This window comes from Natrix helvetica (assembly GCF_964273705.1).
Source record: "Natrix helvetica genome assembly, chromosome: 1".
NCBI classification, from domain to species: Eukaryota; Metazoa; Chordata; class Lepidosauria; order Squamata; family Natricidae; genus Natrix; species Natrix helvetica.
Genome location: NC_138548.1, coordinates 29,788,002 through 29,812,609, shown reverse-complemented (window position 1 = coordinate 29,812,609; position 24,608 = coordinate 29,788,002). Strand labels below are relative to the sequence as shown.

The 24,608-nt window shown below is 43.6% G+C and overlaps 1 protein-coding gene across 5 annotated transcripts in view; it reads right to left on the bottom strand.

The window, feature by feature from the left end:
- The window catches only part of ARMH4 (armadillo like helical domain containing 4), a 95,002-nt gene that overhangs the window by 2,400 nt on the left and 67,994 nt on the right, over positions 1-24,608 (bottom strand). For all 5 annotated transcript variants that reach the window (XM_081935697.1, XM_081935694.1, XM_081935698.1 and 2 more), the window contains 2 exons: positions 8,851-8,882; positions 603-737 (listed from right to left, as the gene is read on the bottom strand). In XM_081935697.1, coding sequence (XP_081791823.1) covers positions 603-737; positions 8,851-8,882 — 167 coding nt within the window. The remainder of the gene's footprint in view (positions 1-602; positions 738-8,850; positions 8,883-24,608) is intronic.

Here is a 24,608-nt window from a genome sequence, read left to right as displayed (position 1 = left end):
CAGATATACTATTTGAACTACTGAGCCAAGATGATGGAAATTGTGGCTGAACTCTTCTGGATCACACTGGGTTGGGAAAGTCTGCATTTAATCATGCTTTGTGGGTCTGTACATATGTGTGTGTGCCTTTGGGTGAGTTTTTGACTCCAAGCAAAGGTGGCAAAGTTTTCCAGAAGTGGTTTGCCATTGCCTCCTTTCTGGGGCTGAGAGAGTATGACTGGCCTAAGTACACCCAATCTTCCAGTTTCTAGCCTGGTGCTTTCACCACTACACCAAACTAGCTCTCTTCTAATAATGCATCTTACAAATCGAATTTCTCTCACATAAAGCCAATGTATTCTCTTTTTAGCAGAAACACAGCCTATGTCACCACAGGAATAAACTTTGATTGCCTCAAAGGAAAGGACTGATACATAAACAGTAAATGGTTACTTGCTTTAAGCCATTCTTCATTCATGTCAAAAACACGAACTGCAAACTATAGACATTTAACAGCTTTAAATCTCTGCCTGTTGATTTGAAAGATAAGACAGCACTTTTCAAGAGCAAGCAATCATTTGAGAACTCGAGCAATTTCACAGCATTTAAAGAAGAATACCAACCTTTCGCTTATGTCTTTTAAAGCCATTTCTGCGACGGCGGTTCATGATCTTGATGCTATAAAGTGCTCCCAGGATGAAAAGGGCTCCAGCAATGCCTACACCCACTGGGACCAGCATCCCAGACATGTATCCTGCCTAAGGAAGGAAGGATGGAAGGAGAATTGCAAGTAAACCTCAGGTCAAGCTGGATTTTTATTATGCTTATAATTATTTGCCCACTATTATACGTGTTGCAGACCTCAAACAATGGAACTATCTTCTTGCAGATGTTTTTCCAACTATTAGCAACCAAGCTGCGACTTTGCTCTGCTGTCATTTAAACATAGAAAGTAATACTTAAGTTCTTAGTTGTAACTGTGGCTCTATCTTGTTTTAACCTTTTTACATCGCATACTCTTGATTATGTAATTTTACAATCTTACTACTGTGATTGTTGTTGTTTTTTAAGTTTTATGGTACATTATATGTTGTGAAGGAACGTGATGGCTCAGTGGCTAAGATGCTGAGCTTGTTGATCAGAAAGGTTGGCAGTTTGGCAGTTCAAATCCCTCGCACCGCGTAACGGAGTGAGCTCCCGTTCCTTGTCCCAGCTTCTGCCAACCTAGCAGTTCGAAAGCATGTAAAAATGCAAGTAGAAAAATAGGGACCACTTTGGTGGGAAGGTAACAGCGCTCCATTGGCATTTAGTCATGCCGGCCACATAACCATGGTGACGTCTTCAGACAGCGCTGACTCTTCGGCTTTGAAACGGAGATGAGCACCACCCTCTAGAGTCGGGAACAACTAGCAGATATGTGTAAGGGAAAACTTTACCATTACCTTTTATATGTTGTGACCTGTGGTTACAACAATACTTAGTTATTATGCTTCAAATTGATGTAGAGCTCTTTGCATTAATTGAGTGCATTGCTTGGAATGCTTGATGAAGTAAAAAATGTGGTGCACAGGGCTATTCCCAAATTATGAAAGCCAGCAGCATCTGCAACAGACCCCAAGGGAGGTTGAGCAGAGAGATGCCCGCAGCATCGCAGGGTCAGAGTGCCAGCCCCGCCTCCCTTCCTCATGAATCATAGCAACAAAGCCAAAAGGTGCAGAGCTTGTGATGCAATGCTGAAGGCAGAAAATGAAACACTGTGGAAAAAAGTTTTAGATGAGTAAAGGGCAGTACAGATAATCCTTCACTAACCACAGTTCATTTAGGGTTAGGGTGATTTATGTGAGAGCCATAATGGTGCAGTGGTTAGAATGCAATATTGCAGTCTAACTCTGCCAACTGCCAGCAGTTCGATCCTGACCGACTCAAGATTGACTCATCCTACCGAGATAAGTAAAATGAGGACTCAGATTGTTTGGGCAATATGATGACTCTGTAAACCGCTTAGAGAGGGCTGTAAAGTTCTATAAAGCGGTATATAAGTGCTGTTGCTATTGCTTTTACTAGTGACCATTGCTGTGGTATAGGGCAAAGAACTGAAGAAAACACACCAAGTTCTCACTACACTCAATCTAAAATAATGAACAGCAGTGGGCCAGAAGTATTAGGGATACTGACACACAGTACCGTATCTTCGGCATATACAGCAGTGAACCCAATACATTTCCTCAGTACATCCTTGAAGAAATGTGTTTTTTTTCCTTCCAAAAGCTTTTGAAAATTAATTTTCATTTAATGATCTCAAATTTTAACATTATAGAAGGGAGAGGGAAAATGTCACCTGTCTTTTGTTCTACAACTGGAATAATTTTGGGGGAAAGAATCTGGTGTTTTACAAGTTGCTTTTTTTCCCAAGGCAAAACAACCTAAACTTTTAAGCATTTACGACTGTTTATGTTTCTTTTAGGGTGACATTAATTAGAGCAGCTTTCAGCATAAAAACAGATAATTAAGGATAAAAATGAATGCTGATCGTGTACCATAAAACAAAACTGTATTAACAGTAGAATAAAATTAAAACAAAAGAATAATAAGAGTAATACACGTATGGATCAATGTCTCACTTTATGAGAAGCATTGAAATGAATTTTGCTGATACTGAAGAAACACTAAGCTTAAAATAAAGGCAGAAACACTCTGCATATTCCCGTTGCAAACAAATATTTGCTTTAATGTCTTGGATTTTATGCTTATTTTCTCAATTCATCCATGCTAGAAGTGAGTGGTTGCACATAATATTTAGGAATAGGAGAAAAACAATGTGAATATAAAACTGGTTCTTCCTATAGCATATTTTTGCCATGTTGGCTATCTGTTGGACTGGTAGATAGAAGTACCAATATAGCAAAAGCTGGTTTAGGCTGAAGGTTTTGCCGCACTATTTATTCTCACCCTCATTCTTTAGGGCAAGGGAGGAGATAAGTATTCCTTAATTAGGTTTAAGCCTAACTAGCCAGGGGGGGGGGGGGTTGTTCCAGATTGTGGTTAAAAACAAATTAAAGATGGCACATGTATGACATCCATATAAAAACTGGAGGAGTTTCCATTATACCATTGTAGCTACCACTGTGCCTTTTTTAATCATTCCCCGTAGACAGAGTTGGAAGGCCTTCTTGCTCAAGCAGGAAACCCTATACCATTTCAGACAAATGGTTGTCCAATCTCTTCTTCAAAACCCCCCACTGTTGGAGGACAGGCTATTTCAAGAGCCCGGATCAGTTATGTGACCAGGAGTGTCCGCAGAGTAGGGTCAAAAAGTCAAGATGGCAGCTTTGAGAGTGCCATTGAAGCTTTGCCTGTTTGTTTGTTTTTTAAGTGTGTTGCAAACATGCAATGCAATTTTAAAATGCAAATCTTCAATGACACCGTTGCAGCCGCCATCTGGATTTTTTGACCTTACTCTGTGGACACCCCTAAAGGTGATCGTATCACTAGTTGATGTGCTATATTTGAAGGGTATTTTGGAGTCTTTAATGGGATGAAATGAGGCTGTCAAAAATGTATTCCTTATTCTCCAGTCAGAGAAAGAAAAATAAGGCTGAAGTTTGAGGAAAACTTTATTATTTAGTTTGACAAAACAACCATTTTTTTTAATGCTGATTTGTCTTCCAAATTTTGGATGTACCTGATCTTGGGTATGATCTGGCAGCTGAATAGAGGTAGTCCTCAACTTATGTCTGTAATGGTGTCTGCCCATTACAGTCATAAGTTGTGATGATTGTAAAGTTATCCACGTGACTTAACCCAATTTTGCAACCTTTTTTTTGTGGTTAAGCAAACACCACGGTTGTTAAGCAAATATATATGGTCATTAAGCAAACCCATTGTTCACTATGGGCAGTTTTGCTGAAAACCAGAAATGAAAGCCTATTTTCAGTAAAACCATCATAAAAAACACAGTCACATGACCAAGGGTGCTGCAAATGACCAATTGCCAAGAGCCTAACATGTGGTCATGTGACCATTGGGGTGGCCATTGAAACTTTAGGACGGGACCGTAAGTACCCTACCCTTGGGGAGGCCTGCTATAACTTCAAACCATTGCTAAGCAACTGATTATAAGTCAAGGCCTATCTGAATGAGCTGCAGGTTATCCAGCCTAAAGCATTAAAAAATCAAAGAAATATCTATACCTACATAAGCCTATATAGAGGTAGAAGGCATAGGGCATGACCTTGGAGGACAGGAGGAAGAGCTGTTACCAGGGAAACAATCAGATAAGAGGTCACTGTGTCCTGTCCAAAAAAAAGTCTGAAAAAAAGTCTCCAACAAATCTTTGCCTGATTCACCCAAAGATAAAGAGGTTCAGAGGAGAAGCTTATTTAGACTTAATTTGATTTAAAGGATTCTATTACTATAGCTGCTACAGTAAAAATAGGCCTGATCTATATGGCATTGATAGCTTAGTCTGGTCTACCTTATAGGGCTGACAGTGGAGTTTCATGGATTCATGAAGCAGAAGTCAGCAGGGAGGAAAGGAAAGAGAGTAAATGAGAAACAAATAGGTGAGGCTGTGTATACTGACGGGTCTAGCCCAATTCTGAACAATTAAACAAGGTCTCTTTAGAGATTATTCAACCTTCATCAGCCTAGTATCCACAAGGTGTCCCAGGCCTATAGGTCAAATATTCCATTGTTTTCTAACCACACTGGCTGAAAATCCTAAGAGTGACATAGCAACTTATTCAGGAATACAACACACAGATGAAGTGTTGCATTTTGTCCATTGAAATGATAGGGCACTGCTTCTACATTTGTAAATACATTTATGCTGATGCATTTCTAGATATTCTGATATATAATCTTCTTCAGATATTCCTGCCCTCTAAGGGTAGGAAGTTGTGAGTACAGAAGGGCTGTTTGCAAGTGATATCCTGGCCATTAAGCATTCTCCATAAGTACATAGTCATATCTGGATCCTTGGTTATTTTTAGATTCATATAGAAATGATCACAGTCAGTGGCCTGAAGTGCTTGGGAATTTGTGTTTCTCCCCAACCTGCTGCCATTCATATGTATGTAACTTAAAGCCTCACAAGATAGCCTACTTATCCAAAGTTTAATGATAATGCATCTAGCATCTGCAGGTTCAGTGGGTTTCGACTTAATCCAAGCAGGACTGAGTGGCTGTGGGTGTTTGGAACTTCTGGAAACAAGGTTTTTCCATCTGGATGAGATGGATGGAGTAGCATTGCTCCAGATGGACCCAGTACACAATCTAGGGATCCTCCTAGACTCATGGCTCCTGCTCCAAGAGTAGCTGGCAGCCAGGCCTAGGACAGTCATTGCAGATTTTCAGATGGTGAGCCAGTTGTGTTCATTCCTGAACTGGGAGGCTCTGGTCACAGTATCCCATGCCCTCATGTTGGGGTTGTTGTTTGGATTATTGCAACATGGTCTTCTTGGGGTTGTCCCTAAAGAGCATTTGGAAGCTTCAGCTGGTACAGAATGCAGCTGCACATGGACTAAAGATGTACTAAACTCCACTTGAGCTGCATTAGTTGCTGGTGTGCTCCCAGGTGCAATTCAAGATGGTGGTTGTCACCTTTAAAGCCCTACATTGCTTGGGACCAGGTTATCTAAGGGAGTGTTTCTTCCCCAATAGTTTCTACCTATCCAATGTGGATAGTCAGGCACCCTGTGGGTCCTCTCAGCCAAGGAATGCCAGCTGGCAGGCCCAGAAAGCAACACTCCCCCCACCCCCACCAAGGAACATTCCCCCTTCAGAGGCTTTAAAAGTTGGTTCTGTGCCTGAACCTCATGGCCCAAATGTGTGAAGGGCCCTGTTTCTTGGCATTACTGATAAGTAATTTATTATGATAAATTGTTATGATAATTTTCTCAGCTGTTATACATATATTTATTTTCTACTCTTTTTAATTGTTTTGGAACTGTTTGCTCTCCGGAGTCAGTTGAGATACAATACAATACAATAGTAGAGTTGGAAGGGACCTTGGAGGTCTTCTAGTCCAACCCCCTGCCTAGGCAGGAAACCCTATACCGTTTCAGACAAATGGCTATCCAACATCTTCTTAAAGACTTCCAGTGTTGGGGCATTCACAACTTCTGGAGGCAAGCTGTTCCACTGATTAATTGTTCTAACTGTCAGGAAATTTCTCCTCAGTTCTAAGTTGCTTCTCTCCTTGATTAGTTTCCACCCATTGCTTCTTGTTCTGTCCTCAGGTGCCTTGGAGAATAGTTTGACTCCCTCTTCTTTGTGGCAACCCCTGAGATATTGGAACACTGCTATCATGTCTCCCCTAGTCCTTCTTTCTCTTAAGCTAGACATACCTAGTTCCTGCAACCGTTCTTCATATGTTTTAGTCTTCAGTCCTCTAATCATCTTTGTTGCTCTTCTCTGCACTCTTTCTAGAGTCTCCACATCTTTTTTACATCGTGGCGACCAGAACTGAATACAGTATTCCAAGTGTGGCCTTACCAAGGCATTATAAAGTGGTATTAACACTTCACGTGATCTTGATTCTATACCTCTGTTGATGCAGCCTAGGACTGTGTTGGCTTTTTTGGCAGCTGCTGCACACTGCTGGCTCATATTTAAATGGTTGTCCACTAGGACTCCAAGATCCCTGAGATGGGTGGCTATAGAAATTAAATAAATAAAACAAGAATAATGGAACTGCAGTCCCACACATCTAAAGGAGACAAGCTCAGTGAAGTCTACGTTAGTCTAGATCAGTGTTTCTCAGCCCTAGCAATTTTAAGATGTGTAGATTTCAGCTGGGGAATTCTGAGTTGACGTACATTCACCATAAATGTTGCTAAGGTTGAACAATACTGGTCCAAAAGTTTTATCATATGGGGGAATACCCTGCATCTGTTGCAGACCACATCCTCACTTTTGATAACCCGTGCAGCAAAGCACTGCTAAAGCACTGTAAAACACTCAAATTTCAGTTCCTAGTTACGACTTGAGAAATAGGCTTTGCTTCCTTCTGGGAAGGAACATGCACTGTCCTGCCCTTGTTTCTAGCGATATGGAGATGCTACATGCAAAGTGTTCAAACGACTTTACCTCCCCACAAAGGAATTGTAAAACCTAAATGACGATTCCTGCATCTCACAGCTCTCTCCCCCTGTGGATTCTAGCATGGGAAACCTACTTAAAATAAATGTATCAGCTACACAATGCTTAGGTATACACTGCATATCGAGAAGACTGTAGAATGGCAAGGCTCCAAATATATAAGCAGTAAATCCTCAGGGTGATTAGCAGAATTGGGACATACGCAGTATTTCCACACATTATTCTGCTTCTACTAATTCTTAGAGAAGAGGGTAGAATCCAGGACCTGTAGCAAAAATTACTCAGAACTCAGGGGGGAAAACGTCGGGTATGATAGACCAAAACAGTCTTCCCTTCGAAATGTGTTGGAACTATAAATCTCAGAATTCTATAGCACTCATAATCCAGAAGATGCCATTATAAAAATGGGATCCAAGGCTTGAGAAGCACAAATGACCACAGGACTCCAGTAAGTCAGCACATGTACCTTGATGCCATCACATAGCGACGTGCAATGAAATAAAGATGCACATGACACCACTTATGGTGGTGGTCATCATTCAACTTATAAAACAACTGTGCTCAGTGCTGCCCAACCAGAAAGCATCTGAGTCTTATCAAAAGCTATGAATTAAAACAGGGATGCCCAATCTCTGGGCTGTGGCCCACTACTTGGTCATGGCGTTTCAAATCCCTTGCGCCGCGTAACAGAGTGAGCTCCCGTTACTTGTTCCAGCTTCTGCCAACCTAGTAGTTTGAAAGCATTTAAAAATGCAAATAGAAAAATAGGGACCACTTTTGGTGGGAAGGTAACAGCGTTCCATGCCCCTTTGACGTTTATTCATTTGGGCCACATGACCACGGAGACGTCTTCGGACAGTGCTGGCTCTTCGACTTTGAAATAGAGATGGATATTGGCCCCTAGAGTCGGGAATGACTAGCACATATGTGTGAGGGGAAACCTTACTTTTACCTTTTATATGTTGTGACCTGTGGTCTCTGCTACCCACCCAGAAAGCATCCGAGTCTTATCAAAAGCTATGAATTAAAACAGGGATGCCCAGTCCCTGCGCTGTGGCCCACTACTTGGTCATGGCCTTTTCAGAACCGGGCCACATGAGAGGAAGGCCGGTGCAAACGTGCAGCTCCATTCATGTGAGTGGTGCCCAAAGGTTTCTCTTCTCTCTTGCATGAGTGGAGCTGCGTGCGTGTACGCGCTGGCCCACCACCCATGCAGCCTGGTTCCCCTCTGCCCCCACAAGTGGGCCACCAAGTCACCTTCTCCCTATGCTACAAAGGTGGAGCAATGACAACAGAGGCTGAGTGGGACAAACACGCTGTGCTCAGCTCAGGTAGCTGACTTATCAAGGCTACCTGTGCAAGACACCTGATCCACTTTTGGAGCGTCAAGCAGCCTCGGTGAGTGAAGGAGCACGAGACTGGGCCTCCAAAGCCTTCTCTTCTCCATGCCAAAAGCTTTTGCAAATGGGCAAAGGGCTTTGGGGGAGCGATCTCGCACTGCTTGAGGCCTTCCATCCCTTTGCAAAACTTTTTGGCACGGAGAAGCCTGAAGGAATGAGGGACTGCATCCCAAAGTCTTCTCTCTTGTGTGAGTGGAGCTGCATGGCCTTGTTCCCCTCTTCCACCACCACTACCCCAAGCTGGGCTGCCAAGCCGCAAAGGTTGGGGACCACTGGATTAAAAGGTCATCTCTCCATAGTGGATTTCTAAAAAGCAAAATAAAAATCACAATGCATTTTAAAATAAATGATACTGAGAAGAGCTCCCTACCTTGTCTTTCAGTTTTTCCATCCAGCTTCTCACTAGAAAATTAACAACATAAAATTAATTGCAATCAAAAGTCACTGAACATTATAGTAGCATAAGGCCAACATTAACCCAATTTTGCAGAGGATTAGAAGCTCCCCAACATCTGGAGAGCTTTCTCCATGGTAGAGAACAGACAGTCCTTGACTTACAACTGTTCATTTACTGACCTTTCAAACAGCACTGAAAAAAGTGACTTATGACCATTTTTCACACTTGCAATCTTTCTAGCCTCCCCCATGGTCACGTGATTTACATTCGGATGCTTGACAACTGATTCATATTTATGACAGTTGCAGTGTCCCAGGGTCATGCGATCTTTCTTTTTGCTACCTTCTGTCAATCAAAGTCAATGGGGAGGCCAGATTCACTTAACCACCGTGCTACTAATTTCTAACAGCCACAGTGATTCACTAAACCAGGGGTGTCCAAACTTGGGAACTTTAAGACTTGTGGACTTCAACTCCCAGAATTCCCTAGCCAGCCATGCTGGCTGGGGAATTCTGGGAGTTGAAGTCCACAAGTCTTAAAGTTCCCAAGTTTGGACACCCCTGCACTAAACAAATGAGTTAAAAACTCATTTAGCAAATTTCTCACTTAGCAACATAAATTCTGGCCTCAATTGTCGTCGTAAGTCGAGGACTACCTGCATATACAATGGCCCCAAAGGCAGTGAACTGAGCAGCCCCGCCCAAGATTTCAGTGTGTGGACAAGACCCTTTCTGAGACAGGCTTAAAACTTCCAGATGGTGGATTGAATGACCACCAGTAGCTCCTGGGTGAATAGCTCCACCCCATAGTCCAGTGATGGCGAACCTATGGTACGCGTGCCACAGGTGGCACACGGAGCCATTTGTCAGGGCATGCGAGGCGCTGCCCTGTCAGCTGGCCAGCACGCATGCTGAGTTCACCCTTTTTTAAAGCCATTTTTCGCCCTCCCCAGGCTCCAGAGGCTTTATAGGAGCCTGGGGAGGGCAAAAAGAGCCCCCGTCCATCCGTCCGTCCGTCCCCGGAGGCCCTCCCGAGGCTTCATGAGCTTCCCCGAAGCCTCCGGAGCGCAAAAAACCGGCCCTATGGGCAAACCGAAAATTCGGGAATGCACTTCCGGTTTGCTCGGAGGGTCGTTTTGAGCGCTCCGGAGGCTTCAGGGAAGCCTCCTGAAGGTCCCTGAAGCCTCCGGAGGGCTTCCGGGGGGTGGGGGAGGCTGTTTTCGCCCTCCCCAGGCTCCTATAAAGCCTCTGGAGCCTGGGGAGGGCGAAAAAAGCATGCAAAAATGGCGGGTCGCGCCTGTAGTGCACACATGCACACTGGGGGGGGGATGTCGTGCATTGCATTATGGGTGTGGCACGCCCACACACGACCCCCCTGTGCTCCCCCCACTTATGGCACGCGAGCCAAAAAAGGTTCGCCATCGCTGCCATCGTCTCTTCTTTGAATCCTTGAACAGGCACCTAAACAAATCAATGTAAATATCACAATGAGATGGGGAAGAACATACAATAATAACATAACTATGCAAAATATAGTTTGCTTAATTCTTGCAGTGCTTTTAGAATTAGGCCCACAGTTGACTAGCAGCTTTCCTGCTACAATGTAAGTGATCGTTATGCTGCAGTTACAGTACGTTTAAAATGGGGTTTTGCGCATTTTGTAAGCAAAATAACAATCTGGGATTTGAACCAAGGCCAATCCAGTTCAGAGCTAGCTAGAAAACTACCCTGACACTGCTTTCTATAAGAAATTGTCAAAAAAAATGACTCAGCAGAAATGGCTTTGTTTAACCTACTGATGCCAAGAGACTATTAAGTTATTAAGAGTTGTTGTCCTTGATAACTGCAGTTGCAAGTTTCAGTGAATAAACAGACTTATATCCAAGTTTCAGAGTATAATTGAAAGCAAGAGTCCCTAACCAATTCTCTGGAAGTATCTCTAAACCTGCAACTGATTGTGTATTGTGTAACCGACCTAAGTAGGCAACCCACGACCCATCAGGTTATTGTTTCAGATGCGTCATCATTTCAGAAATATTTACTTAACCTAAACAAAATGATAGAATGACCATAGGGAGGCAAAAAAAAAAAACCGCAGTGGGAATGGGGCGATTTCTGATTTCTTGCCAGCTTCCCCACTGACTTTGCTTGTGGGAAGCTTGCAGGGGGAAAGTCAATGGGAAAGCCAGCAGGAAAGGTCGCAAGTTGCTCGGGTATGTCTGCCCCACTTGCACACCCTGCCCAGGGCCACTTCTGCAGCGTCGTGCACCCACCCCAACCCATACCGCCCCAGTGTGCAAATTCCCCAATCTGGACTGTACTATGGCACACCCTCCCTGACCCTTGCTGTGCCTCTTATGCAACCTTTTACTTCCTCCATACAGATCCTTCCTACGAAGAGATTGAAAACAGTGTTCTCCAGCAGGGTTGACAGGGAATATTTATCCTGCCTAAACCATGCTCAGTGCATTTCAAAGAATCACTGAGGTCGCCTCTACTCCCTCTCTTAATTTCTTTGGGAAGTTGTGTCAAGCACTGGGGAAATCAGGAGATTCAGGCAGTTCAAATGAGTATAAAGATTTATTGCAAGCTTAAGCTCTCTACCAGAATCTAACCAACTGACAATTAAGAGAAATGAGCGGCATTCAAGGTGGGCTGGACTTAGACCTCTTGAGGGAATGCAGGGATTCATGACTTATGACGCGTTTGACGCTTCCTTCAGGCTCAGCCTGGTCATCTTCTACCAGTTGCTTATTATTTATTTCTTTGGAGTTAAGATTTTTCCAACAGACAAGCTATATTAAACTGGGAGATTTTCCTTCCACTCTGGACAAAAAAAACCTCTCAGTAAGTTTATGGAATAACAAGACCAGCTTTAATTTTTGACAAACACCAAAAGGGGGGATGAACTGTTGATTTAGGAAAGTTAAAGTGCTAGATGGACGTGAAAGAATATTTCCTGCGGGGTGCTTAAAAATTTATCAAACAATATAGGAAGTCTTTGAAACTACTTGTAAGACATCCTCCTGTGGGAAAATTTTGTTGATTGGAAAATAAACTGATGATCAGAGGGGACCTGAAGGGGAGAACCAAAGATTATTCTTGAAGGAAAAGAGACACATTAACACAATGGAACAATACTAATGGACTATAGAAGAAATAAGGCTGTTTCGGAACAATTTACTGAGAGGTTGCTTGCAAGACCAAGTGATACTATAGCAAAGGATGCACAAGATCAACAAATTTTATTGGGGGAAAGGCGCTGACGTCGTGATGACACGACGTGCGATCTCGGGGCTCGGAGATCACAGTCAAAACTGTTGCCGCTGGACGGTCCATCTGGACCTTAACCATCCCGAAGAGACAGTGACAGGTAAGAGTACGTGTTGCTGATCTCAGGGACATCGCAAAGTCTCTGAATGATCCAAGAGAATCTCTTCTAGCCTTTCATTCACAGTCTTCTAATTCTTCTAATTCCTTTCATTCACAGTCATCAAGGCTTTAGCAAACAGTCTTTCAGAGGAAAGTTTATCCACACGCACTTTATCTTATTTAGAGTGCTGCCAGATAACTACCGTATTTTTCAGAGTATAAGACGGACTGGAGTATAAGACGCAGCAAGGTTTTGAAGAGGCAATTTTTTAAAAAAAATTGCGTTCTGCAGACCTCCCAAAACCAGGCCCATTTTTTTGTCAAAAAAAGGGCATGCATAGCCTTTAGGAGGCTTGTAGAGTGCTCCTGGGGGATGGAGGGGGCAAAAATGAGCAAAAAAACAGTCCGTTTTTCTCAAAAACGGGCCTGTTTATGTCAAAAAAGGACATGCATAGCCTTTAGGGGGCTTATAGAGTGCTCCTGGGGGCTGGGGGGGGCAAAAACAAGCAAAAAATGGCCCATTTTCACTCATTTTTGCCCTCCCCAGCCCCTAGGAGCTCTCTTGAAATCTTCTAAAGGCTATGCATGGCTATTTTTGCAAAGGCGGCAGGGTTTCAGGAGCCCAAAAATGCTGTATTCCGTGTATAAGACGCACACAGATCACCCTCTTTTCTGGCAAATATATACTCTGACAAATATGGTAGTTTCCAAACACAGGGCAAAGCAAAACTTGGCAGTCTCCTATACTCACAAACAGAACTTTCTGGACCAAATGAATGAATTGTTTCCTGAAAAAGCCCACTCCCCATTTGTTCCTCTTTTGTTTCCTATGGGAGGGGCCAATCACCTAAAAGGTGTGGCTTTACTATTAAGTCGACCCTACTTTCTTAGTTGTTCTTGTCTTCTGGCAGCTCTGCACATGCGCACACAGGGAACAGGCTCCAGCTGCTCTTCTGCCTCACTGCTGTCTAACTCCCTCTCTGCCTCAAACCCAGAGCCCTCATCTGAGCTTTCCTCAATCCCCAGAACTGGCTCATGTTCCTCCCCAATCTCCTCACTGGCCACCAGCGGGCCACAACACTTGGATGCATTGTGTATGTTAATCTGTTTGAGGTATCTTGTTGTTGCTTTCTGATGCACCTTTTGTCCAGTTGCAGGTTACAAACAGACAACAAACTTGTGACACAAGGGTGTTTGTGTATATAGATATGTTAGGTATACAATGTAAGCTATGGCATGTAACTGTTTCACTATATTCTACATTGCTTAGACCAGGGGTGTCAAACTCGATTTCATTGAGGGCAGCACCCGGGTTGCGTTTGACCTTAGGGGGGCTGGGGTGGGTGTGACCAGCTCAACGTCACTCGGGTCAGGAGTGCCTGTGATGGCCCAAATGCTCTGCCAGACAAAATGGACTCTCGAGCTCCATTTTCGGCTGCCACAGCCTCCTACAATCCTCTGCCAGTGAAAATGGAGCTCAGGAGGGTCACATTTTTGTTGACAGAAGCACCGCAGGCAAGTCCTTCATTGTTTCCAGGGTGGCACCGTGAGCCAGATCTAAGTACTCTGCGGGCCAGATCTGACCACTGAGCCTTGAGTTTGACACCTCTGGCTTAGACCTTTCTTTAGCTAAGATTCTGAAATTTGGAGTTGTTTCAGACAAGGGCTATACCAGTGGTGGATTCCTACCGGTTCGGACCGGTTCAGCCAAACCGGCAGCAATCCAGGCCTGCCATGCCCCTGAACTGGTTCTCCAGGCAGTGGCATAGGCGGCGCCATCTTGCTTTTCACTTCTGCGCATGCACAGAACAATTTTTATTGCATCAAGCAAGTGCGCACAGCATGCACACAAGAAAACCACTAGTGCCTGCCTAGTGGGTGCTGGAACCCACCCCTGGGCTGTACAGGTAATCAGGAGCCTGAAATTACAAAGTTTTGAATCATTGTGTGCAAACTGAGCAATTGTGTAAATTTGTTTAATAAAATAATAAAGAAAAACCATTGAGGGAGGTGGATATGTTTAGCTTTTAGAAAAGCTGACAGGGTATGCAATAGTGCTGTTCAAATATCTGAAGGGGTGCCACAGTTTGTTCTCCACTGACTGAATGGAAGATACACAATAATAGAGTTACGTTACAGGAAACAGATTCCAACTGAATTGTAGAGAGAGAGAAAATCCTAAAAGTAAGAACAGGTCAACAGTAAAACCCATTGGTAACCGGTGATGGCGTTCCAAAGAGGTCAGAGAGCCTTTAATCCACATTCCTGCACTAAGCAAAGGGTTAGTCTTGATGGTGTAAATCTTTCTAACTTCACAACTGTGATTTTACATCAGAGAGCCTGAGAAACTTAATTTAGCCTGGAAGAAAAACAGAAGAAGCTAATGCCTCATGTCCCAGTTTCTGTTCCACAAAGAAAGCAGCTTTTTTTTTCCTTTTATGAAATAAGATGACAGGATCTCAGCAATTTTAAAAGGCTGAAATCCTAGAGGTGACGTTTTCCCCTCTAACAGCATCCTTAGGGCTGAGAAGACGATATCGGATTGATTTCTCCTTGGCACTCACTAAAATGAGGTGTACGAACCTGCAGACAAGAAAGAAGCACCCCTCAGCCTCCTTCTGGTTTCAGAGTGACCATTTGGTAGCACTGTTCCAATATTTGAGAGGCTGCCACAAAGAAGAGGGGTCAATCTATCTTCCAAAGCACCAGAAGGCAAGACAAGAAACAATGGATGGAAACCAATCAAGGTTATAATTGATATTCTGCCCCATACATCCCTGCGACCAATTCGCTCTCACAGAGAGGGACTCCTCCAGGCAGTGCCAGAGGGCGGCGCCCAGGAGTAGGGCCTTCTCTGTGATGGGCCCAGCCCTCTGGAATGACCTCCCCCCAGATATCAGGACAATGACCGATCTCCGCTCCTTCCGCACGAAACTCAAGACCCACCTGTTCCAACTAGCCGGCCTGGCTTAATCAGAACTTCTAACCTCCCTGGCAATTTTAATATTTTAATATTTAAACGTAAATTTGGGGGTTTTTAAATTGTTTTAACTGTTTTAATTTATTGCTATTTATTTTAACCTAGTGGCTCTCACTTGTATTTGACTGTTAAATATTGATGTCACCTCTTCCATGCCACACTTGTATTTTTGATTTAATTGTACGTCGCCCCGAGTCCCTTTGCGGAGAGGGGGCGACTGATAAATCGAAACAAATAAATAAATAAAATAAAATAAATAAATAAATAAGCTACCTAGAACTAAGGAGATATTTCCTGACAGTTAAAACAATTAATCAGTGAAACGACTGGCCTCCAGAGGTTATGGGTGCTGCATCACTGGTGGCTTATAAGAAGAGACTGGACAGACATTTGTCTGGAATGGCATAGGGCCGTGATGGCAAACCTATGGCACGCATGCCAGAGGTGGCGCATGGAGCCCTCTGTGGGCACGTGCCATCTCCAGCTGATCTTTCGGTTTCTGGGGCTCCGGTACATGCAAAGACCAACTGGCCAGCGTGCATCGGAAACTAGAAGAGCAGGTGGCCGGTGCACATGCCATCTGCGCATGTGTGCACCGGCCAGCTGGTCTTCAGGTTTTCAGGGCTCCGGCGTGCACAAAGACCACCTGGATTGCGCGCATGCATGCGCCGGAAACCAGAAGACCAAGTGCATGTGCACCAGCCAGCTGGTCTTTGAGTTTCAGGGGTTACAGCTTGCAGGCATTCCAGTTTGGGCACTCGATTCCAAAAAGATTCCCCATCACTGGTATAGGGTTTCCTGCTTGAATAGGGGGTTGGAATAGAAGACCTCAAAGGTCCCTTTCAAATTTGTTATTCTGTTATTATTCTGACCAGTTCTATACTGGATTGCTCTGTCCCTTTTCCAGCAGCTCATGGGGAAGAAAGGAAGAGATCAAGGAAACCAGACAAAAGGAAAGAAAGAATAATGGCAGCAATCATTTTCTTTTAGCTTTGCTTGTTTTTTGCCATTCAATCCCTAATATATTTACCCTACCCCAGTTTCCAGGAAATATACCGTATTTTCCAGAGTATAAGACGCAACCTTTTCCCTCAAAAAAGAGGCTGAAAATCTGGGTGCATCTTATACACTGAATACAGCATTCTTGCCTCCTGAAGCCCTGCCCCCTTCACCAAAATGGCCATGCATAGCCTGTAGAAGGCTTTCAGAGAGCTCCTGGGGGCTGGGGAGGGCAGAAATGAGTGAAAAACGGGCTGTTTTTTGCTCAATTTTGCCTCCAGGAGTATTCTATAAGCCTCCTAAAGGCTATGCATGCAATTTTTTTGACAAGAAAACAGGCCCGTTTTCGCAAAAAATAGGCTATTTTTTGCTCATTTTTTGGTGGGCCCACCCTCCAGGAGCACTCTGCAAGCCTCCTAAAGGCTACCCATGCCTTTTTGGGGGGAGAAAACAGCCCCGTTTTTGGGAGGTTTGCAGTGCAAAACCCTTTTTTAAAAATTTGCCTCTTCAAAACCTTGGTGCGTCTTATACTCCAAAAATACGGTAGCCCATAATACCTAGTATGCTCCATCTCTCCTTTAAAGATGCAGCAGTTGGGGGGGGGGGGGGGGATAGGCACCAAACTTAATTCAGAGCATCTCCTATTTACATCCTTTCTCTCTGTCTCTAGAGCATTTAAATAAGTCTGCACTTTTCATAGTACCCTCAAAATAGTGTTAGTCTCTAAAACAGGTCTGCAGCCCACTATACTGCACCCCACCCCCCTTAAGCAGCTTGTCAGTCTGGTTCCCTGGGGATATTTTTTCCCCTTTCTCCCACTGATTATTTGAGAAAGCTGGAGGAGAGTAATTTTTCTATCGACTTGTGCTTCGTCAATTCTTCATATTGCTAATTGCCTAATTAGACACTCCAGCAGGGTTAAAGCATCTTTAATGGAGTTCTGCATCCCCTTCCTCTCCCAGCTGAAGGTCTTCTTTTTTTGAGTGAAAGTTGTCTATTTTATAATTGGGTTGGAATTGGGCAGCTAAAAGAGAGTGCATGTACTCTTGCAAGGTGCCTGAGTCACAGGTATGCACTTTCATTATGCAATCAGCAATTTAGCTATTACTAGACAACTGGACCATTGTTTCAGAAAATATTTCCTTATCTTAAGACTGTGAGTGGGCAAAAAAGCAATGAGAGCAGGAGCGACTTTCAACTTCCTACCCTATTGAATTTCCGTATAAGAATCTGGCAAGATCAGAAAGATCCTTCCTTCCTTCCTTCCTTCCTTCCTTCCTTCCTTCCTTCCTTCCTTCCTTCCCTGTTCCTTCCTTCCTCAATCCCTGGCTCTCTCCCTTCCACCATACCTTCATTCCTTCTCTCCCCCCTCATTCCTTCCATCCCTGCTGCCTTCCCTCTCCTCTTCCCCCCCCTTCCCTCTCTCCCTAACATTTCTTCCTTCCTTTCTTCTTTCCTCCCTCTCTCGAATTCCTGCCACCTTCCCCATGGGGGGAAGCCTGCAGCAGGTGTAGAACAAGAAACATTAAGTTGTAGAGGACCCTGAGGTTCAACTAATACATGATGCAGAACATTCACCATTCTGATTTTCTTGCTTTTTTAAATTTCAAAGCAGCCACACAAGGCTGTTACTTGGATTGTAGGAATAATTATGAGGATGAGATTCAACTGTTCCCTCCCCCAATGCTTCCCAGTCTAGATGGCATTTGCTGCAAAATGGGATGGAGGTTAATATACCAGTATTTAAAGCTGCAGATTTCTGTGAGACTACATGGGTGAGAAGTTGATTCCCAGAAGAGAAGCAGCATAGGAGAAAAGACTTAAACCCTTTCTCTTTGCAGACCATCTACCCAGATAAATTATTGACCCCTTCAAATTAGTAGCTTTGAAGTAAACATAAACGGTATATATTCACTCATCTCTACACAAATGATTCTGATCAAATAACAGCCTCATGTCTAGCTTGGATTAAGATATCATTGCGTCTGTATTTTCCATCAGGTGCTCACCACAAAAATAATACGCCTCCACTCAAATATTTCAAAGGCTTAACATCTAATAGGACCTCTACGCCCCAGCTCCTGCCAACTTAGCAGTTCAAAAGCATGCAAATGCAGCTAGATAAATAAGTACCACTTGGGTGGGAAGGTAACAGTGTTCCATGCACCTGAGCATATAGTCATGCTGGCCACATGACCATGGAAGCATCTTTGAACAACACTGGCTTCCTCAGGTAGGAAACGGAGATGAGCACACATACACATAGAGACACACAGACAGACAGACAGACGCATGCACGCATGCGCGCGCACACACACACGCGCACACACACAAGTCAGACACAAGTGGACAAGAGAATCTTGTACTTTTTTTGTTATTTAAGATACACAAATCTTAAATGGACTCAAGCTATATAGCCAAACATGGTAAATACCAACCCTTTTGAAAAATAGCTAAGATATTTAAAAGCATCTCAGAGGTAGGGCTACTTTATGGAATTTAGGAGCTCCCCTTACACGTAGTGCAAGATTAACATGGCACATGGAAGTGGAGATCGAAAACAAAAGAAGGGGAAGAAACAATGTACTTTAGAAAATAAATAAATAAGCTTTTTTGTGCAGAAAACATGATTTGCAACCAGAATAGTGCATTTACCATGCAATATAAAACATTACTTAGGAGAATGACTTAATTGACTCAAACTAGCCACTGGCTAACATGGAGCCTTGGGTGGATTTGTCTCACCCCTCCACCTCCCACTCCTCAGGGCAATCTTCCCATTACTTAATATGGAGCTGCTTTAGCCAATGCATAGACCTCCCCTTTCAAAAACTCTTGGCCTGGGATGAAGATTGGGGGGGGGCAGCAGGGGCAAGCTGTCACAGCCTTCACATCCTGGGCTGGTGATAAGGGCTACGCACACTTTTCCAGGCAGGTTATTTGCTCCGCAAGATGCTTTCTGGGAAAAGAGTGCAGCTGTGCTATGATATCCCCAGTTGGCCTTATGCTAAGTTTTGTAGTCCTTCTATTTTGAAGTAGAGGCCCTTGGGTTCCTACTGTGACAGGTGAAGCGAAACAAACAATTACATTTTTTAAGATTGCTAAGTCTGTTGATCAGTTCAGCTAACTGCATGATTTCCCTTCAACTCACAAAGCCTTTTGGCAACCGAAGTGGCCAGAGCTGTCGGGAAGTACAAGGACTCAAAGCTTATTTTCAGCTAAACAGGAGAAGGAGGAAACCTCAGGACTTGTATAGGAAGACACGTATATATTAGCTTACTGCAGAGGTATCTAAATCAGGAAAACAGCTGATGTTTGCTCCTCATCCTTCTCCATCTGGACTGGCCCCGTGGACACTAAGCCTGGATCTTGCCTAGTGGGGAACTGGGTTAACATTACTCCTGAACTGCAGCATTGTGCAAATCAAAGGAAGGGGACGCAGAGAGGGTGAATCAGGGGTGGGTTCCGGCAGTCACTACTGCTGGTTCGTTCGTGGGTGCACCGCACAGTGCAATAAAAATTGTTCTGCACATGCCAAAAGCAAAAAACAAGATAGCGCCGCCTATGGCACTACCCAGAGAACCGGTTCGGGGGAGTGGCCCAGGCTGCCAAACCACTACCAGCTCGGCCGAACAGGTCTGAGCCGGTAGGAACCCACCACTGGTGCAAATGAACAGGAAAGAAGCAGCAGCCCAAACAGGGTAGATTACGTCCTTGATTCAGAGAGTATCTGAGTAATATGGTACCAGATTTACAGAGGATAGCAATGTATTTAGAGCAAATGACAGCATTTATAAAATTATAGATATACAGTATCTACATGCCACAGGTGGGTTTCAATTTTTTTTAGAACCTCTTCTGTAAGTGTGGCCTGCTTTGTGGAAGTGGCTTGCTGGCCATGTGACTGGGTGGGAGTGGCTTTCCGGCCATGTGACCGAGTGGGAATGGCTTGGCAGTCATGTGACCGGGTGGGCGTGGCCAACTTGTAAAATGTGGTGAAACTCACTTAACAACACTCTTGCTTAGCAACCAAAATGTTGGCTCAGGAACTCTGGCATTGAAGCACGCAAGTCTTAAAGCTGTCAAGTTACAAGAGACTTGCACCCCTAACCCTTTAGAAAAAAACATCTGGGGTGTTCAAATTTGACAGCTTTAAGACTTGTGGACTTCAACTCCCAGAATTCCTCCTCTCGCTCTTCATCTTGATGATGTGCGGACGGACGGGGGTGGGGGGAGCTGGAACCGGTTCTAAACGGCACTGTAGATTTGTGGAACCTCTTCTATAGAAGAGGTTAGAACTGGCAGGAACCCACCCCTGCTACATACTCTCCACACACACTCTTTGGTACACATTCCCTTTTACTCAGAATAACTTATACATCACATCCTACTCCTCCTATCTATGCTGTTAATGTAGTGTCAGCTTATTTGTATTTCAACAGATCCTTCTGATTTTTTTTTAACCCCACTATTATTTTGGGTCAACTGAAGCCAACATACGTACCTAATGTCCCTGTCTCCTATTTTCCCCATAACAACAACCATATGATGAGCTGGGCTCAGAGAGAGACCTGGCCCAAAGTCATCCAATTGGCTTTCATGCCTAGGGGAGAATTAGAACCCAGCTTTCCTTGGTTTCTAACCTGGTACCTCAGCCTCTACACAGGTGTTTTGGCAATTTTAAGAAGTGTGGGCTCCAATACCAAGAATTCTTTTTTTAAAAAAACCCGCCATGCTAGAAGAACATTATTCTATGTCATACTGGCCATGCAGTAGTAGTTCTGAGGTAAAGCTGTCTTTACCTCAGAGCCGTTACTCAGTCAGGAGCACCAGTTTTTCTAATATTCATCAGATAGATAGTCAGTTAGTTAGTTTATTAGACTTCTAGACCGCCCCCTCTCCCCGAAGGGACTCGGGGCGGTGTACAGGTACCAAATTAAAACCATACAATCAATAATAAATATAATTAAAATCGGATTAAATAGACCCCTGTACAAGTTTATAAAACTTAAAAACTTAACCTTAAAACCAGACCGTGAAATTTAAAAATACAAACTGAGGTGGGAAAGCTGGAATTAGGCCAGGCCGGCTAGATGAAACAGGTGGGTTTTGAGCTTCTGGCGGAAGGAGCGGAGGTCCGTGGTCGTTCTAAGATGCAAAAAAAAAAAAATCCATAATGATGCCACAACTTACAGGATCTAATCTGGGTCAGTTACCAGGCTCACACATTTAGTCTTTCGCGCTTTCGCAGACTCTGCTAGAGAGAAGTCCCCTGAAGATGGGCTCCAGCACAAATCCAAAAGCCCAGAAGTCTAAACGTCAGATCCCAGGGACCAACCCGGATTGGATCCTGCAACATCAGTTTGGGACATGCATATCTGCCTTCATTCATGCCATTTCTTTAGTTTAAAGAAATCTGTGTGCTTTTAAACAAGGAATGATGTTAATGGGCTCTTTCCCAGCAATGTGTAATAACAACGGAAGATAGTCATTAACATGCAAACGGATAATGGTGTATAATGAACTACGACTATGCTTATTGCAAGTGAAGAAAAGAAAAAGAAGGTTTAAGAAAAGGAAAAGGATTTATTAACTCTTGAGCGAAAGCTCCACTGTTGAAAAGGTTTCTTGGGCTAAGGTGCCTAAATTAAAAATGAAATTGGCCAAAGGAGGCCAGTGTCATTATTTAGATAGGCAACTAATTCTTTTTGACAGCACAGTGCTTTGCAACAGAGACCTGACAAGTAAATATTTTTTTCAGGGCACAGACTAATGGTCTGTGATAGAGGCTGACTCCTAGGTATTAGGAGAAACATGGTATCAGTAGTGAGACAACATAACTGAAGATATGGCATGGAAATGGGACAACTTTCCTTAGATTTGCTCAAACTAAGACTGGATAGACATTTGCTGAGAATGCTTCTGTCTGGATTTCTACAATCTTACTATCAATAGAGGCCAGTTGAACCATCTAACTAAGGAAACAATCAATCATCAAACAAATTAACCCAGGGTTCTCACTCAAGGCAAAAATGTCCAGGCTCAAATGACCAAATTGTGGACACATTGTAGAAAAGGTGGAAGGAAAGAGAAGAGGATGATTAGCAGCAAAGTGAAGGGCACCAATGGAAAACCTGAAGGATCCAGTGGGGGAAAAACTATCTATGTAATTCCAAAGAGACAACACCAACTTGATGGCACATAATCATTCAATCAATCCATCAGTTTAGGCTACTGAAACCAATCCTGTATTCTGTGCAGGTAAAATATCCCTTGACCACCTCCAGTGAAAGGAGCCTAGAATCACCCTTCTGATTGCGCGTTGCTTTCCTGACTACATCTTTCCAGGAGTAAGCAAGAGCTGGGCTCAGGGGCTAAATCATTCTGTGATTTTCTGAACCCAATTAATTCTACCATTTGCCCCTTTTTATATGACATCCCTTCAGGTATTTGGGATGAACTATCATATTTGTCACCCACTCCTTGTTCTTTTCTATTTCATGTTAAAGACACCTAATACTATCAAGCTTTTTAACTAATTGTTCAGTTGGGGGACCAATTTCATCATGTCCTTTGAACCTATTCCAAGTCACCTGCACTATGTTATCATGCTTAAAAAAAACAAAATTTGTTCCAGACCTGAGTGCTTTAGAATGAATTTGTTGCAGTAATTGCTAAACAGGAAGCCAGAAGTAATTATATGTCTGACAGTGTACAAAGGCACTATTAATTACATTTATGTTACCATAATATATTAGGAAAACTTAGTATTTAAATAAGAGAAACTTACTAAAGATTTTGGGAGAGTATGTATTCATCATCATTATATAATGGCTGTGTACTAAACTAATTAGTTCCACCTGTTCCATTTAAAAAGTCCAAAATCCATAATTTAGTGCTTCGTTTGCTAGGCTCAACAGACAAGGCATTGTTTCTGTGTTTTGCTAATTTGCCCCACTGAACAAAGAAGTTGGGTAATTCTGGAAGTTGAAATCTACACATCTTAAAAGTTGTCAAGGTTGCAAAATGTAATTTAAGGATTCCAGGGCTATTGATTATATTAAGAGGGGAAGGAAACAGCCCAAAAGAAGGTTATGGCAAAACTGCATGAAAACTGCATAGCAAAGTCCCAAGTTAAGAAAAAGGCATTTTTACCTCTCTCTTTTTTTTAAATGGAGCAGGATTTTTAATTGTACCTCTTGCTATTATTTATTTATTTAGAGTATGGCATACAATATCAGGAAAATCTATACATGCTAGACACAATGCAGTCCTGACAGCCTACATTGCTAGTTCATTCCATTTGGCGCTTGTGCACTTATTGTCAGTGCACCACGGGGAAGGAGGTGCGAACTAGCTTTACACCAATCAGCTAGTAGTGCTAGGGTTGTTAGCTCTTTCAGGCTCCTCCATCAATCTCATGGGGCAATGCCTCGCATCTGGCCAGATCCAGCACTGGCTTCTGCTCTCCACACACATGATCGCGGCCAGGTTTCCCCACCTCCACCCCCACCCCCAAAGAAGTGATAACCATTTATCTATTTGCAATATTGCCTGCTTTTGAACTGCTGGGTGGACAGGAGCTATGGATCGAGAGGCGGGAGCTCATTTTGTCTCATGGAACAGGTCTTGAACCATCAGAGTGCACATCAGTGGTGGGTTCCAGATCCCGTTCCAACCGGTACAGTTGGAACGGGCCCAGCAGCGTCCATATGGATGTGCGCAGCACATGCATGCGTCTTACCACTTCCGTGAGCCTCCGCAATGCTCCAGCTGCTCAGAGGAGCATCACACAAGCGCTGTAAGTGCCATGCGCGTGCGCAGAAGCGTGGAAGCCTTAAAAGACAGGTAAGGAGCTCGGGCGGGTGGGCCCGGAATGGTATCCGGTGCTCCGGGAAGGTTCCGGTACACCCGTACCGGGGCGTACCGCCTGCAACTCACCACTGGTGCACATCATTCCTGGCTAATGACGTTCTAACGTCATTAAGCCTCTGCGCCACCACATCCCCACCAATTGCACCTCTGAAAAATTCGGATGGGCTTACATTTTTGTTTTGTTTTTGTTTTGTAGGAAGCAGAAACAACTCCAGAAAAAAGACACTTTTCTTTAATCCTCACCTACTAATTCTATTTCTAGATTAATGCCGTTTTAAAGTAATCAGAAGAAAACAATTCCTTGAGTCAGTTATGCTGTCGTTGGAAACTGGAAACCGAAAACAGCAACAGATAGCCTACCCCACACATCAAATATATATAAAGTCAAAATAAATGCTCTACTGTCTCGATCCTGGTGATTTGTTTACTGAAAAGTAGCATTTCTGCAGGAGTTTTGATTGCCTTGTCCTCATGTAGCCTTTTCTCTCCCCAAGCTCCTCCAAAAC